Raw genomic sequence first — 17,877 nt, 5'->3', positions numbered from 1 at the left:
TGGTCCCGGCTGGATCTGCTTTGTTCCTAGTTGTTTGCGTGTTCTCTCCCCCATTTGACTGGGAACTCCTCCAGGACAGGAACTGTCTTTTGCCTTTTTGTACAGCACTTAGCATAGTACTTGGCACATAGTAGGTGCTTAATAAAAGCCTGTTGACTGACTGACTGACTGACTTAATCTGGGGCGTGAGCGGCCACTATCATCTGATATGGCCCCCACCCCTGAGAGGATGAAACCAAGCTCCACAAAGTAGGGGCCCCCCAGCTCCTAAGCGCCAGGCCAGGGATTGGAATGCAGGCCTTCTCATGCCAGACCCAGGACTGCTCCCACCATGCCATGCACCCTACTAGGAGACAAGCCTCCGTTCCCTTCCTCAGATGTCAGCTCCAAAAAGCAGCATCCCAGGAACAAAGCCTGAGGGAACAGAGCCAGGATTGTAACCCAGTTCCTCTGACTCCAAATCCAATGCTGTCTACACTGCACTCTGCTGTCCCCCAGGATTTAAAGCTAGTAGAGACAATAGAGATAAGCTAGGCCAAACCTCTATTTTACAGATAATTGAGGTGCCAAAAGGTTAAGTGACTAGCCCAAGGTCACACGGGTAGCTAGTGGCAGTCAGGATTTGAACTCAAGTCTTCTGATTCCAAAACCAGTGACATCCCACCCTATGATTTAGAACCCCTAAATGAAGCCTTAGGGATCATGAGGCACAGAACCCTGAAATGGATCATAGCATCTAGAACCCTTCAATGAAGCCTCAGAGGGATCACAACACGAGGAATCTAGAACCCTTTGACAAAGCCTCAGAGGGATCACAGTGCAGGGAATCTAGAACCCTTCAGTGAAGCCTCGGAGGCATCACAACTCACAGAACCCAATGGTAGAGTTTTAGATTTTGTACAGCTCTTGATTAACTTCACCTGCATAGCAGCATGCCCTAATATCCATGGTGGAAGTCAGGGCTTTATAAGAAAAAAAAAAAAGTTCCGCTCTCATCTCCCTGGCATTTTGTTGGAAGGAAGAGCTGTGCACGTGTGCACATTTTTGTCTAAATAAATAACCAGGGAAGAATCGTGCAATGAGCGATGTGTCGTCTGTAACCCGGTTGGGCTTTTCCTTTCCATCTTTGTTTCATTGCTGCATCTGTCACGTTGAAGATAGCTGTGATGTAGAGAGGAAAGGGGTAAATCGGAAGGTCTGGGCTTGTGGCTCATTCCGACTTCTTGGCTGTGAGAGTTTCTGTGACTGTTCTTGTTCAGTGTCAGCCATGACACCACCATCACTTAGTGGCAAAATTGTTCCATCTATCCTCGTTCCGTCACTTGAGCCCCTGCTCTCTTCAGGTGATCTGTGAAGCCTGACAAGAGAGGCAAAGGTCCCCAGTTTAGGGAGACAAACAAGAGAAAACGAGGATGTTGGCAGGTTTTATGTGTCTGACTTTTGGAGAAATAATTTTGCTTAAGGGGAAGTTTGATTCTTTTACTTGACTAAGGAGAAAATAGTGCTTTTTGAACAAATGGTGGGCTGGTTGTTTTGCTTTGAATATTTTCCAGTTTACCAATGTCCTTCCTGAAATGCGTCCCCCAGACCTGAGCATTCCAGGTGTGGTCTGACCAGAACAGAGGCCTATGGGACTATCAAGTTCTTATTCCTGGACATTTTCCCTCTCCTAAATCAGTCTAAGATTATATTGGCTTTCTTAGCTACCTTATAAATATAAACGACACTGTCTGCTGACTCAAGTAAAGCCTTAGTCCTCGAAAGCCTTCAGTTCTTTTTTTTTTTTTCAAACAACTAATTGTGCCTACCCCATCTTGTATTTGCGAGGTTGATTTTTCTAAATCTGAATATAAGACTTTGTATATTCTTACTGGTTTTCATCTGATCAGATTCAGCCCAATATTCTAGCCTGCTGAGATCTCTGAAGCTCCTAACTCTGTCATCTAGCAGGTTAGCTATCCCTCCTAGCTTTGTGTCATCTGAAAATGTGATGAGAAAACCATCTTTGCCTTAGATACTAAGTCACTGGACACAAGTATTTAACAGCCAGAGCCAAAAGTGTATCCCTGTGGCTCTCAAGAGAGATCTCCTAAGTTGGCTTAAAACCATTTGAGATGACTCCTTGACATTTGGTCATTCAACTAATCCCAGATCCCCTTAACTGTATTCTTTTCTAGCCTGCATTTCTCTGTCTTGTCTACAAGAATAACAAGAGAGACTTTGTCAAATGCTTTTCTCAGATCTAGGTGAACCATTCCTTCTCCAGTATCCCCTCATCTACCAGCTTAATAGCCCTGTCCAAAAGGAAATGAGATGACTTCGAGGTGATCTCTTGTTTTTGTTCTCTCTGCCTCTTTTTTTACATAATAAGGCAATCAAGAATTTTTCCAGGAATCAGACTCACTGGATTGCAAATTTTGCTCATGTTCCTTTTTAAATAATTGAAACATGGGCCTTTTCTAAGCCCACTCTCCACAGTCTTTCAGAGATTACACAGAAAGATTCATCAGTCACTCCTCCCAGCTCTCTCAGGACTCTGGCATGTGGGTCACTTGGTCCTGTCATTGAGGGTAACTGGAGGGGGAACACGCATTTATTAAGTACCTACTATGTGCCAATGCTAGGCACTTTACAAATATTCTCCTATTTGAACCTCGCAAGATCCCATTATTAGCCCCATTTGTGAAGAGTGAGCTGAGACAAACAGAGGTTAAGTGACTTGCCCAGAGTCACACAGCTCGGAAGTATCTGATGCCAGATTTGAACTCAGGGCCCACGTTCTGTATCCACTGTACCACCTAGATGCCTCTAGCTAGGTAGGCACTCTCTTATTACTTTCCTATTTATTTTGGCTTTCAACTTCATATTAGCCTTTTTGGTTCTTTCCTTTCAAGTCCAAAGACCATTCTCTTTGGCAAAGAAAAACAATTGAATACTAGTTTTTGCTCTGTATTTTTCACTATCCCATCCCTATCCCCAAAATGTGGATTTGTGCCTTCTTTAATAGTATTTACCACTATGTGGCTTTTTTTTAAAACCTTCCCTTTTTTGTCCTTGTGAAGAATCCTTGACAAGCCTCCACCTGTTCTGAACTTCTGAACTCTGATACAATTCCCAAAAGACTGGGCCACCCTTCTGAATTCGTGCACCATTACCCACTCTTGCTCCCGTCCTCTATACAAGTCTATTTAAAATCTAAGTTTGTTCATGAGTTCCCCGTATGGCCTCATTTGTCTTTTTGGACACGGCCCACCTTTTCTCCCTCATACTTGTTTCTCTTTGCGTCTTCACAATTTCACTCTTGAGAGCTTCCCATCCTTCCTGGGCTAATTTTCCCTTTAGAATTTTAAGCCATGGGGTCCTTCTACCTGTATTTTCTCTCTTGGAAGTCTGTTGTGTCATCTGGTGTGCTTGCCTGGCCATGCCTGACTTTGTTCTCATTCTCTACCACAAATTCTAAAATGGAATCCTCACCTCCCCCAAAGTTCCCATCATGTGGGCTTTAGTGAGCAGGAGAGAACTTCCTCCCTTCCCTTCCTTCACCTTTTAAAGGATGAAATTGTTCACCTAGGCCAGGGGTGGGGAACCTGCGGCCTTGAGGCCACACGTCATCTCAAGACCAGAGGTTGAAGTTTGGATTCAGTCAAAGGGCCACCCTTGAGGACCTAAAGGGCCACATGTGGCCTCTCCAGGCCTGCAGGTTCCCCACCCCTGATCCTTGGCAAAGAAAATAGTAGCTGCTCTGCTTGTGACAGAGAGAAATCTCCAGTTGATGTATATGTAATTGAAGTTGGAAATAACTACTATCTAGTGCCTCCATTTCGTGCTTGTGATCATTTTCCTAAAGTTGTCTTATCCATTTTTTCCTTATGTCCCGGGGGTCCATGGTACACTCTGTTGACAATCCCTAGTCTGTTTCTGCCTCCATTGCCCATTACCGTGATTCCTTCTTATTTTCTAGATTTCCTCACCTGAGTTTATTTTCCTAATATGAAATGCTACCAACCCTTCAGTGGCTCCGAGATCTCACTGATGCAGATGCTTTGTCCAATAGGGTAGGTGACAATTGCTCCATAGCTTCATGGCTGCTCGTGTGGACTACAAGTTTGATTCATTGAGAAATTGTGCTGTTTATTGCATGATTTGCAATGAGATAGTGTCACCTGAAGAATAATAGTGCTAAAAATATGGGGTTTTGTTCAAGCAAATGAATTAGTAAAAGGAAAGAAAGAAGGAAGGAAGGAAGGAAAGGAGGGAGGGAGGGAGGAAGAAAGGAAGGGAGGAAGGAAAGGAGGGAGGGAGGGAGGGAGGAAGAAAGGAAGGGAGGAAGGGAGGGAGGGAAGGAGGAAAGAAAGCAAAGGAGAGAGGAGAGGAGAGAACTGGGCTCTGAATTGCAGTCCAGCTGAGTCTTCTCCTTCTCGGTTCTGGGCCTGGCTCCCCCTCCATCTGCATAGGTCTGAGAGGCTTACATTGATGGACCAGGTCAGTGTGGCAGATGTGGACCGTAATCATTCTTTATCACTTGGTATTGCGTGGATTTTTAGGCCAAACTCTCTTAGGGGGCCTTGGAGTTTGAGCAAAATGTAGTAATACTCATTGCAAAGGCTTTTTTAATTTGTTCAATTAATCAGTGAGCATGTGTTAAACCCCTAGTCCATGCCAGGCGCTCGGGACACAAAGCCAAAACTTCAATCATTCCTGCTCTCAAGGGGGTTACATTCTAAGAGAGCAGGAATCTGGGACTCTTCTACATAAAGGAATACAAGGTGATTTCAGGGAAAGGGCATGGCTCTAGTGGAGGGAGAGGGGAGGTAGACACACATCAGAATGTCCTAGTCCTTTGGGTCATCATTGCTCTTCTCATCTTGAAGATGACAAAAATAAATGGCCAAAGAGTAATCATAAGCCATGCTTCAGTTTTATGGAAAGAGATCCAGGGAAATGCAGTGGTTATCAGACAAGTATGGTTCATGTAACCCTAGCTCAAGTCATTACATTTAGCAAATTCTGTTCATTTATAGAAGAGATCATAAATAATAATACAATGAATTCCTGATTTTTAAGGGTACAGTTTAATTTTCTACTAATGATGTACTATCCCTGTAATCTAGAAAATGTGGGGGTTTACAAAAACTGTCAAGAAATTGTCAGGGAGCAGAACCAAGATGGCAGAGTAAAAGCAGTGACGTGCTTGCACTCTCCCCCAAACCCATCCAAACACCTGTAAAAAATGGCTCTAAACAAATTCTAGAGCAACAGAACTCACAAAAAGACAGAGCGAAACAAATTTCTAGCCCAAGACAACCTGGATGGTTGATTGGAATGGTCTGTTGCTCTGGGCTGGGAGAGGAGTGTGGTTCAGCATGGACCATATAGGCAAAGACCAGGCCCCAGTGAACCTGGAACAGTCCTCAGGGGATTGAATCAAGAGGAGCTGTGGCAATTTCCAGACTTCTCAACGCACCAAAGACAACTTAGAAGGTCAGGAGGAAAGGTCTGTGACCTCAGAGAGAGAGAGAGGAGCATGGTCCAGCCCCAGGGCAGTGGCTGCTTTGAGAGCTCCCAACCCACAGGTGGAGAGGGGATCTAGTGGCTGATCAGAGGGGGATTGCAGGGATCTCTTTGCTGTTGCTTTGCCTGTGCTTGGCTCTGGGTCACAGTTCTGGATAGTGGTCCTGGGGTGAGGAGGAGCGCTGGCATGGTGGAGCTTGTGGTGGCAGTGGAGAAGGAAATCCTCCTCACAGTTCCAAGGCAGAAAAGAATGTTTGTGGTCACTCATAGACCAGAGCACAGGCCAGGAAAGGAGTAGACACCTCACCCTTGATCATACCACCTTGGAAGACCTGCAAATTTACAGGTCCCTAGAAGTATCTCTGAAAACAGCTGCACAAAACCCCTGAAGCTTGGGACAGTACATTCTCCACACTAGAAGCAGAGGGTTTATAACTCAAGTAATGGGCCGGGAAAATGAGCAAACAGCGCACAAAAAGAGTCAGACTATAGAATCTTTCTTTGGTGACAAAGAAGATCAAAACATACAGTCAGAAGAAGACAACAAAGTCAAAGCTCCTACATCCAAAGCCTCCAAGAAAAGTATGAATTGGTCTCTGGTTATGGGAGAGCTCAAAAAGGATTTTGAGAAGTAAGAGAAGCACAGGAAAAACTGGGAAGAGAAATGAGAGTGATGCAAGAAAATCATGAAAAACAAGTCAACAGCTTGCTAAAGGAGACCCAAAAAAATACTGAAGAAAATAACACCTTAAAAAATAGACTAACCCAAATGGCAAAAGAGATCCACAAAGCCAATGAGGAGAAGAATGCCTTAAAAAGCAGAATTGGCCAAATGGAAAAGGAGGTCCAAAAGCTCACTGAAGAAAATACTTCCTTAAAAATTAGAATGGAACAAATGGAAACTAATGACTTTGTGAGAAATCAAGAAATTGTAAAACAAAACCAAAAGAATGAAAAATAGAAGACAATGTGAAATATCTCATTGGAGAAACAACTGACCTGGAAAGTAAATCCAGGAGAGATAATTTAAAAATTATTGGACTATCTGAAAGCCATGATCAGAAAAAGAGCCTAGACATCATCTTTCAAGAAATTATCAAGAAAAACTGCCCTGGTATTCTAGAACCGGAGGGTCAAATAGAAATTGAAAGAATCCACCAATCACCTCCTGAAAGAGATCCCCAAAGGAAAACTCCTAGGAATGTTGTAGCCAAATTCCAGAGTGCCCATGTCAAGGAGAAAATACTGCAAGCAGCCAGAAAGAAACAATTCAAGTATTGTGGAAACACAATCAAGATAACACAAGATTTTGCAGCCTCTACATTAAGGGACTGGAGGACGTGGAATATAATATTCTGGAGGTCCAAGGAGATAGGATTACAGCCAAGAATCGCCTACCCAGCAAAACTGAGTATAATCCTTCAGGGGAAAAATGGACATTCAGTGAAATAGAGGACTTTCAAGCATTCTTTTAAATATTTTTTTATCTTTTTTTTTTAATTAAAGCAGTTGGGGTTAAGTGACTTGCCCAGGGTCACACAGCTAGTTAAGTGTCCAGTGTTTGGTCTGAGCCCGGATTTGAACTCAGGTCCTCCTGACTTCAGGGCCGGTGCTCTATTCACTGCACCACCTAGCTGCCCCAAAAATACTTCTTTTTTTTTTTTTTTTTGGTTTTTGGTTGGGCAATGGGGGTTAAGTGACTTGCCCAGGGTCACACAGCTAGTAAGTGTTATGTGTCTGAGGCTGGATTTGAACTCGGGTCCTCCTGAATCCAGGGCCAGTGCTCTGTCCACTGGGCCACCTAGCTGCCCCCTCAAGCATTCTTGATGAAAAGACCAGAGCTGAATAGAAAATCTGATTTTCAGATACAAGACTCAAGAGAAGCATGAAAAGGTAAACAGGAAAGAGAAATCATAAGAGACTTATTAAAGTTAAACTGTTTACATTCTTGCATGGAAAGATATTTGTAACTCATGAAACCTTTGTCAGTATTAGGGTAGTTGGAGGGAAAAAAAATATGTGTATATATATTAGATATATAAATGGTTAGATAGAGGGCACAGGGTGAGTTGAAGATGAAGGGGTGATATCTAAAAAATTAAAGGGTGAGAGGATTATACTGGGAGAAGGAGAAAGGGAGAGGTAGAATGGGGTAAATTATCTCACATAAAAAAGACAAGAAAAAACTTTTACAGTGGAGGGGAAGTAGGAGATGGTGAGAGGGAATGAGTGAATCTTATTCTCATTGGGTTTGGCTTAAGGAGAGAATAACATACACACTCAATTGGGTATGGAAATCTATCTTACCCTACAGAAAAATAGGGGGAAAGGGTCTAAGAGGGGAAGGGATGATGAAAGGGAGAGCAGATCGGGGGAGGGGGTAATCAGAAGCAAACACTTCTGAGGAGAGTCACGGTCAAAAGAGAGAATAGAATAAATGGGGGACAGGATAGGATGAAGGGAAATATACTTCATTTTTCACAACATTACTACTATGGAAGTGTTTTGCATGACTTCACATGTATAACCTGTATCGAGTTGCTTGCCTTCTCAGTGAGGGTGAGTGGGGAGAGAGGAAGGGAGAGAATCTGGAACCCAAAGTTTTAAAAACAAATGTTAAAAATTGTTTTTACCTGTAACTGGGAAATAAGATATACAGGCAATGGGATATAGAAATCTATCCTGCCCTACAGGAAAATAGAAGGGGAAGGGAATGGGGGGGGTGATAGAAGGGAGGGCAGATTAGGGTAAAGGGTAATCAGAATGCACCCCATCTTGGGAGGGGGAGGGGAGAGATGGGGAGAAAATTTGGAACTCAAAATCTTGTGGAAGTGAATGTTGAAAACTAAAAATAAATAAATTAAGAAAAAATAAGTGAAAAAAGATGAAAAGAAAAGAAATTGTCAGAAAATACAGTTGACCAAATTTCAGTCATTTATTAAGTGAAGATTGATTAGGTTCTATTCTAGGAGCTCAGTAAGATACAAAGTTTGGAGAAGTTACATTCCTTGCCTTCATGGAGCTTTCAGTTTAATAGGGAGAGAAGATGGAAAGCCAGCTAACTATAATATTATATAATAAGTACATGGGAGACAGGTGGGAGGTGTGCAGAAAACACCAAAGGACTATGATCAGCTTGGTATAAGAAAAGATCTTCTAAGTATCGGAGCTCTTCACAGGTGGTAGTGGGCTCCCCCTCACTGGTGGTCTTCAAGCAAATGCGGAATGTTAATCCCAGTGAGGCAGGGGTGGGGTGGGGGGTTGTTCAGGTATGGGTTGAACTAGATGGATGACTTCTAAAGTCCCTTCCAGCTCAAGATTCTGTGGGATGAGGAGGTTCTTTAAGAAAAGAGGATATAGCATTTGAATTGAACCAAGGTGAAATCAAGAGGCAAAGAGGAGTGAGACAAAGGGAACAGTGAGGCAAAGAGAAAGGCGAGCTGTCCAGCGGGGCTGCAAGAGAGCTTCCACGATTTGAGAACCTGACCTGGACCCGGCTTAAAATTAAAAGCACATCCCAAAACCTTCTTTTCATACTCTGTTATTCAATACTCTGTTATCCAATAGCCAACAGCGTTTTGCACTTGATTCTGCTGGCCTGCTGTAGGGGAGCCGTGTCCTGGGAAAGAGGATCTACCAATATGGGAATAGATAACCATGCCCCATTCACACAGGGGCTGGAGGTTGGCTCCCTGCGGAAGATTTTGTAGACCCTTAATCCTACAGACCCTTCACACAGGAAGCTAAACTGGACGTGGCCTAACTCTCCTTCCTAAAGGCCTTTTGCAGTGAAGCTTCATACTTGACATAATCATCAAATTCTATTTTTTATGATGGTTTATTGTTCTGATTTTTCAAATACCAAATCTCTTTTATTAACCTGTCCTTCCCACCCCCAACCCATTAAACACATTTTTTTAGACCTGAACAACAAATCCCTCCACATATATCTGCATGATCCAGCAAAGCAAACTCCCACATTAGCCACACCTGGAGCCGTGTGCCGTCTGGGCCATTTAAGTTCATCCTCTTTGTGACAGAAGGTGACTGGTGTTTCATCTTCATTCTTTTGGCCTCCTGATTTATCATTGCATTGACCAGAGTGCCAGCGGCTGTTCGTGCTGTTTTTCTCTATAGTATTGCTGCGTTGCATAAATCATTCTGCCTTTGTTCTGCATCAGTTCGTCATGGTCTTCCTGGTTTCCTCTGAAATTGTCCATTTTGTCATTTCTTATGGCACAATAATATTCCATTATACTGTGTGCATCATTGGTTTAGCCATTCTCCAATGGGACACTCCCTTAGTTTCTAACTTTTGACTACCACAAGAGTTGCACTTATCCAGATGAGTCTTTTCCTTCTTTGTTTGATTCCCCTGGAGGGTCATCTTATAAATTCAAATCAAATCAGTTCTTTATATATCTTGGAAATAGCCCTTTGTCAGGGAGACTTTTTGCAAAGATTTTTTCCTCAGTTACTCGTTTCTCTTCTGGCACCCTGATGGCAGCATGTAGGACAGCAGCCACTGCCAGCGGTGAAGGAGGCCACAGAAAAACACAAGAGCTCAACCCCCACAGGTCAGAGGTCATTTGGGCATCAGGGATGGGGTGTTGGACCTGGGTACAGGCCCCACCTCTGACACTAGTTGTGTGACCAAGGTCAAGTAGTGGAAATCTGAGCCTCATTTTCTTTGGCGTAAGATGGGGGTGATGCCATCTGTAACTCTTTCCTCATGGGGTTGTTATAGAGTCAAATGCAATGATGGAAGGAAAGAATTTTGCAAACTTTAAAAGCCGATATAGGGCAGCATTGCTCTCTAAATCCCTGTGACTTCAAGGGCATCTCTGTTTTCCGTACTTTATAGTTCCACTCCAAGACATCATCCTCATCAAAATGTTCCCATGTCTGCTGTGGTGCTTGGAGGTTTCTGAAGGCCTTGTGAAGTAGGTCATCAGACTCATTTGCATTCTGTCCTGTAGCCAACGTTTGAGAAGTCATGGAACCAGATCATAAATTTTAGAAAGATTCCCATTGAAACTGGCTAGGATAAAAGTTTAGACCCTTAAGAAGACTGACCTGGATCATGCACTTGTTTCCATGGGGTGCGCCTTCCCTGAGTTGACGCATGACACACTGCAGTTGTAGGAGATGTTTGGGTTAAAACAAAAGAGCTGAAGGTCCTCTGGGGTTGGATGAGCACGAAGGATGAGGCCTGAGGTGCAGGGGGTGGAGCAATGGCGCTGCTGTCCGCCACCTTTATCAGACTTCTCTGGGAGTGGAGCAGTGTGGTTGGCTTTACACGCCACATTTTAGGAAGGATGTTACCAAGAGGAGTTTCCAGAGCCTGGCTGGGAAGGAGAAACTCAAAACCAGATCCAGTGAGGAGCGGTAGAGGAAAGCAGGGCCTGGGTGCCAGCCCTCCCCTATGTCCCTCCTAGCATCTGCCCTGGCTGCCCCCAATGCCTGGAATGCTCCTGCTCCCCGTCTCGGCCTCCTGGCTTCCCTGATCACCATCAGCTTCCAGCTAAAACGCCACCATCTTTGGGAGCCTTTCCCATGGCCCTCCAGGCCGGTGACTTCCCTCTGCTGACTGTTTCCATTTGTCCTGTCTCTGTATTGTGTGGTATATAGTTGTCTGCATTTCCTCTCCCTGTTAGACTGGGCGCTCCTCAAGTGCAGGGACCGTTTTTTGCCCTACTTTGTATCCCCAGCACTTAGTAGAGTGCCTAGCATACAGCAGGTGTTTAATAAATGCTCAGTGAACCCTAAGTCCTCTCTTTAAACACTTGAAGGCTTGTCCTTTGGAAGAAAAATTCATTCAATTTGTCCTCCTTAGTCCCAGAGGTCAAAACCTGGGGCCAGTGAGGGGAAGTTCCAGGGAGGAGGCAGGTTTGGGGCCTGATTGAATGAGAATGAGTCGCCACCCTCAGCTGTCCAGTAATGGACTGGGATGTCCTGGGAGAGGAAAAGCGCTCCTATGCCTCACAGCAGCCCTGTGCTGAGAGATGGGCACGGTTACCGTCTGCCGAATTATCATTTCATTTTACTCCTCTGCTTCAAGGTTCTGGCATTCCACTGATGTGGGCATGCGCTCCATCGGAGCTGATTGCAGCCCCTCAGTTACTGCATGATCTTCCAACCATCGAGCCATCAACAAGGATTTATTGAGCACCTACTGTGTGCTAGGTGCTGGGGAGACAAAGAAAGGCCTCAATTTTCATGCTGTATGGCCAGTCAGGTGCAGAAGCTTGGCACACTTACTTAGGTCAGCAGCCAGTCAGGGAATACACAGTTAGACCCTGGGGCCTCCCAAGAAGCCTTTCTCCTTTGGCAGGACCTCCCAGAGCCTGGCTTTGCTGGCAGAACTATGGAGACCCCAGGGTAACCTCCCTCCATGGTGGGCCTTTCAGCACAGAGACAGAAAATAAGTTTGCTAAAGAGAAAATCCTGAATGTCTTTAAATCTGTAGTGACTCTGGTACAAATGTACAAATTCAAGTATGTAAATTTTTTAAATATTCATTATCTACATAATGATTCTGCAGTTAGCTGAGATGAAAGTGCACAGCCACCCAAATGCAGGATTTCCTTTGCTATCCTAACACACACATGCACACCTAGTGAGTGTACTTTTAACTCAACCATAAATTAGAATCAATCAAGACCTTCTCTCTTAATTGATAAGAAACAACTTTAGATGGCAGGCAGAAAAGTCATCATGTTTCAATTCATTTCTTCTTCGTAAGGAACCACCCTCACCCCTACCCCACTACTGGAGGTGTTGACCGAAGGGCCTCAGTCCTTACCTGGGGAGTCTGAGTGGCCACCGAGACCAAGAATGGCATAGTTGGCACACTCCAGTAGGGCATGGGCTGCCCTTTTACAGCATGTTTGTGTGCAATGAATGACTTTGACTGCTATCACTCCCTCCCTCTGCAAAGCCTAAAGCTCACCGCATCCCTAGGAGGGCTTTGGAGGGAGGAGGGGACCTGCTCGTGATGAGGTGTCCCATTCTAACAGCAGCAACAATAATTCCCAACAGTTGTTTGGGAAGATACTGAGTGAGAAAGAAAACACCCCTTGTTTCAATTCCTCTCTTCAATTACTCCTAATATCGGCCCCTGCTCCAGAGCCTGGCCAGCCTGCCGTTACACAGGTTAACATACAACACCACGGATATACAAGGAATAACCGTTAACATCCCTCTCCTGCCCCCATTAGGCAGCAAGGTTCATGAGGGCCTAGACCATGTTCTAGCTTCTATTTTCTCTAAACCCTAGCACCGTGCCTCACACATAGTAGCCCCTAAATGGCGGGTGAATGAACGAATCAAAGCATTTTTTGACCACCTGCTCTGTGTAAGGCACCGTGCAAAATGCTAAGGACTCAGAGAAAAGACAAAAACATTCCCTTCCCTTAAGAGGCTTACAGTTTACTGGGGGAAGGAAGGATGCAAAATACTGTTTTGTAGCCAGTATTGAATAAATATTTGTTAAAGTTTAGATACTTGAATTGAGGTATTTGTACCATTGCAGGTAAAGATGAAAATTCATTTGCAGCATGTAGAATTTCTGAAGCTTATGTAATGAATCATATCATCCAGTATATGTGTATTTGTTTTGAAAAATCACCTGGATGGGTTCTCATGGCTGTGTCCAAACTAATAGAGATTTGAGGAATTCTCTTTCCTGTTAGAAGAAAGGCTAAAACACGTTGAGAGTGAGCCATCTAATGGCAGCTCACAATTCCTTCGTTCTTAATAATAAAAAACAGAAAAGTCAAACTGACCCGGCTGGCACAGCTGTCAACATGAAGGAGCTTTTCAAAAACTCCATTTTGCTTACAGAAAGACCCACACTACACTGGGTGTGGCCATGCCCAGTCAATGAGCTGACCGGGCTCTGCTGGGGCTGTTATGGGCACTGCCCTTAGGCAGCCGCTGCTGCTACTGCTGCAGCTGCTGCTGTCGGAGCCCTTCCCCAGCTGCCTGGTGTGAGGGGCGGGGAGAGGTACCTTCAGGAGCCCGAATGACCCTTCTCCCCCTCCACAATATACTTTTAAACAGTCTCTCAATATTGCTACAAAGTGCATCAGAAAAAGGCTTCTGAAAACTCCCCATCCTCTGAGCCCCCTCTCAAGCCAATAGCCTTCTAACAACTTGGAAATTTAAATGGAGTGCTGGGGGAAAGTGCACAGTTTGACTCAACAAATCATTGCTTCGAAGCCAAGGAAGTAGGAAATTAACAAAGCAGACTGAGGTAACTCTATCATAGCCGAGCTTGAACATAGACAGGGTTCTGGACAAGCCCAGCTAACAGCCAGCCAGCAGTGACTTGGGGAGCCAACATGCTTCCTCTCCCATGGCATTTCAAGAGCCTGGCTGGTGCCAGACAGAGACAAATGACGCAGCCAGAAGAACATCCCTGTGACCCTGGGGCCGTGCACTAACATCAACAGTTCTGAAAACAACCTGAAATACTTTTGCTTGATATTGAACCTCCAGGCTGTCATTTTGACTCACCTGTCTTCTTTCTTCTCTTTCCTTCCATCTCTCTCTCTTCTTTCCTCCCTTCCTTCTCTTTCTTTCTCTCTGTCAGCACCACCAAGGGAGATGTGTTTTGCTACTACGGAAACCGAGGTGAGCAAGAGCCTATCATATTAACACCAGGTAAGTTATCTTCATAAAATGAATGTTATGAATATCGTGCTTAATTTCACACGTGTTTTATTAATGGATGACTATTCAGTAGCTTGGTAGAGAAAAAGCATTTGACTTCCTATTTCATTGTTCTCTTCTCTTGTCATTTAATTTCCTTTTTAGCAATGATAATATCTCTTGTTTATGTAGAAGTTTACATTGCACAAAGTGTCTTTAAAACCAGCAGCCAAGTATTGTTATCCCCGTTTTACAGAAGAGAAAACCGAGTCTTGTTGGGGTGAAGTGGCCTGCCCAGGGCCACAGCCAGTAAATGCCAGGGCTGGGATGTAAACTGGGGTCTCCCGACTGCAGAACTGGCTCTCCTTCTGCCCCACGCTGCCTCCCAATCAGTTTCCCTAGATGTGGCCTCCTCACTAATGGTCTCAAGCAAACTTTACTATTTCTGCCTGTTTTTAATTTTGGAACATATAGGTATTCCTTTTCCAGTTGCTTACTCAGTCCTTCAGGATTGAATGGTTGATGTACCTTTTTAAAGATGTTGTCAAAGAGATAAAAGTGTAATTGGAAAAGCAGGTGGGTGGATCACCTGATGAGAGCTCACGACCAGTGGACAGCCCGTGTGTCCACTGGCACCGGTGCCCTGAAGGCCCTCGGTGCTTTGGGTAGAACCTCTATGGTGAACTTGGGGTAGGACCCAGCCAAGGCTGCACCAGATGGACAAGTCTGAATGGCCTACATCCTGAAGCAAGGGTCACACAGATGAGACGGCAGAGCCTCGGGAGTCCTGAGTGCTGTCCGCTCCATTAGATGGCCTGAGCTCTTCTGCCTTTCCTCCTAGAGTTAATTTTCCCTCCCACTGACCATTTTTCAGTCTTTCCTGGGCACTCCAAGGAATCTTGTTCCTTTGGAGCCTCCCAAGACTCACCCTTGAGACCGTCCCTCTCCTGTTGCCATGGGGGGGGGGGGTAGCTTCCCACAGCGCGCCAGTGAAGGCACACGGTGGTCTGCCCTCATCAGACTTCTCCTGGGGCACCGTATGTGCAGGTCTCGGCACCACAATTTCCAGGCCTCGATGAGCTACAGGCTATCCCTTGGAGAGGAGCCACAGTGGGAGGGTGTGGGCCTGTGTAGCCTAGAGGAGAGAAGGCGTGGGGGGTGCTCCGTCCATCACTGTCTCGAGCAGGTGAAGCTCTGTCACTCAGAAAAAAAGGTTCTTCTTGCTCTGGTTGACCCTCGAGCGAGCGCAGAGCCAGCAGGGGCGGATTTAGGCTTGAAGTCGGAGGAAATGGCAGCACGTCAGTGTTTTCATGGAAGGTTCCTTTCGAGTACGGGCTGGACTAGATCCTGAGGGCCCCACTAGTTCCAGAAGTCTGTGCTTCTGCAGTTGGGGCATGTGATTTAAACCTTCTTAAATTTAATGTAGCAGTTATTTTTTATTGTTCAGTCATTCAAGTCACATCCAACTCTTCGTGATCCCGTGGATCATGACATGCCAGGCCCGTCTGTCCTCCGCTATCTCCCCAAGTCTGTCTAAGTTGATGGTCATTGCTTCCATGACACTCTCTGTCCATCTCAACCTCTGCTGTCACCTTCTCCTTTTGCTTTTAATCTTTCCCAACACAAATTTACCAGCCAAAAGAAAATTTAACCATTAAAATAAAGATGTTACAGCCCAGCCCTGAAAGGATTAACTCTCAGCCTTCTGGAACTTACTCCTATAAATCATCCCCCGAGTCCAAAGTTGGACTCTAGTTAGGGTTACTTTGACACCAGGCAAACAAAAGTTAAGATTTCCTGCACCCTCTGAGGAGGTCGTAGCGTTGAGGATGCCCAGGTGCCCCTAGCTGAGAGATGATCCAAGAAAGGGCCAAGGAAGAAGAAATGAGCAAGAAGGACTAAGGATTCCCTGCGAGGAGGCCCATTGACCTTGACATAAACCACAGAGAAGCCTCTGGCTTTGTGGGAGGTCCATGTCTCCAGGAGATGACAGAGACCCTCCCAAGGCTCATCCATAACTACCCACCGCTAATAATGCACATGGGACCAAAGGGTGCTGCCAAGAGGAATCTAGAAAGCTTTGCTAAGAATGAGGAGGTCTTAGACAACAAACAGGAACCTTTAAATGGATGACTTATTGTGGTACTGTCTGAGAATGGGTTTGGGATGTTTGGACCAAGGATTATCAGAGAAATGTTTTGGGCTATTGGCTAGGTAGGGAATCCACCCAACAGGAGCTAGTAAAAATTAGGTTTGCCTGGAGTCTTACAAATCTGGTCAAGAAGGCTGTAAATGATGTTGGAAGGGGAAGGGGGAAGCTGCTGACGTAGACCAAACCAAGATCTGCCATACCATGGAGCCTGGCTGCAATGGAGAAGGGAGAGCAAAGGCAGAAGACAGGGACAGGAATGCACAGAAGATGCCATCCAAGGAGGGAGCCAAGAAATCCAGCTGGGAGAAGGTGCTGCTGGAAGACAGCAGGACACAGAAGACAAGTCTCTGAAGAACTAAAAATGAGTGTTGGACAAGAGGCAGGGGAGAGAAGCACGGTGGGTAGGAGCCGGCTGCAGCGTGGAGCAGAAGAGATGTCTGGAGGAGGAGGAGCTGGCAGTGAACAGGTCCTGGCAGCCCTGGAGCCGGAAGGCCCTCAGAGGCCATTGCATCCAAACCCCCTCCTTCGACAGGTGAAGAAACTGAGGCCCGAAGAGAGGAGGTGACTTGCCTGAGATCCCAGAGGATTGAAGGATTTGAAACTGAGTCTTCTGACTCTGGAGTCAGTGTTCTTTCCACTGTATCCTGCTGCTTCCCTAGTCACCCAGAAGTCTATGCTCAGAATAGGATGAGGAATGACAGGGGACAGACACAGGTCCCTCGTTCTCACACTCCAGGGGGAACACAGATGACTCGGGAGGAGAGCACGATGGACAGATGTGGACGAGGCAAGTCTGCTTAGTTGAAAGGGACTTTCAAATCAGCAAGATCCCAGATCCATTTGAGTGAAAGTCATACAGGAGATGGTGGCCATGGCAGGTAATAGAGCACAAATCCCAGAGCAAGGTGTGATCCCAGAATACAAGGAGCAGAAACACCAGAGCGCAGAATGGGCAAAGAATACAGGACGAGGATGCTGTTCATAGAGGATAGAGGGCAAAAAAGAACTATTCAGACAGCTCCTACTTTGTTTTGCCAAAAGAGACTCATTTTGGGGCCACAAAGGACATAAAAAAATGGCTAATAAAGACATTAAGTCCAAGATGAGTAGGGAAAGAGTAAGAGAGCCCTGGTTGTTTTTAAGGAGTCCAAGAGACCAGGACTAACAAAATATATGCCAAGGTGCTGAAAGACCAGTGAATGTAACAGGAAAGGAAGCTAGGCCTCATACAAAGACCAGTGGACTTAGAGTCAGGAGACTCTAAGTGGTTTGAACCCTGCCTCAAAGACTCCCTCATTTGCTGTGTGACTGTACAGCAGTCATTTTGCCTCTGAGACCTCAGTTCCTTCAGCTGTAAAATGGGTCCACTTATACTGCTCACTGCACAAGTATCTTTTGAAAAAGAGCTTTTCAAACCTGAAAGTATCATGTCATTGGGAGTTGTTATTATTAAAATATGATCGTTGCATCACCACACTGATGCTTGAAAGAGCATAGCAGCTTCTTCTTTTTGTTGGTGAGGTGGACAGTTATGGATGTCGAATGTTGCGTGGACTGTT

General features: G+C 45.3%; 1 protein-coding gene across 4 annotated transcripts in view; it reads left to right on the top strand.

Moving 5' to 3' along the window:
• Positions 1-17,877, top strand: part of TANGO2 (transport and golgi organization 2 homolog) — a 179,181-nt gene that overhangs the window by 141,898 nt on the left and 19,406 nt on the right. For all 4 annotated transcript variants that reach the window (XM_027859384.1, XM_027859383.1, XM_027859385.1 and 1 more), the window contains one exon: positions 14,108-14,178. In XM_027859384.1, the coding sequence (XP_027715185.1) occupies positions 14,108-14,178 (71 nt within the window). The remainder of the gene's footprint in view (positions 1-14,107; positions 14,179-17,877) is intronic.

The sequence above is a fragment of the Vombatus ursinus genome, unplaced genomic scaffold, assembly GCF_900497805.2.
Source record: "Vombatus ursinus unplaced genomic scaffold, bare-nosed wombat genome assembly UNPS02014167.1, whole genome shotgun sequence".
NCBI classification, from domain to species: domain Eukaryota; kingdom Metazoa; phylum Chordata; class Mammalia; order Diprotodontia; family Vombatidae; genus Vombatus; species Vombatus ursinus.
Note: the sequence above shows the minus strand (reverse complement) of the source record. Positions and strands in the feature narration are given on the sequence as shown.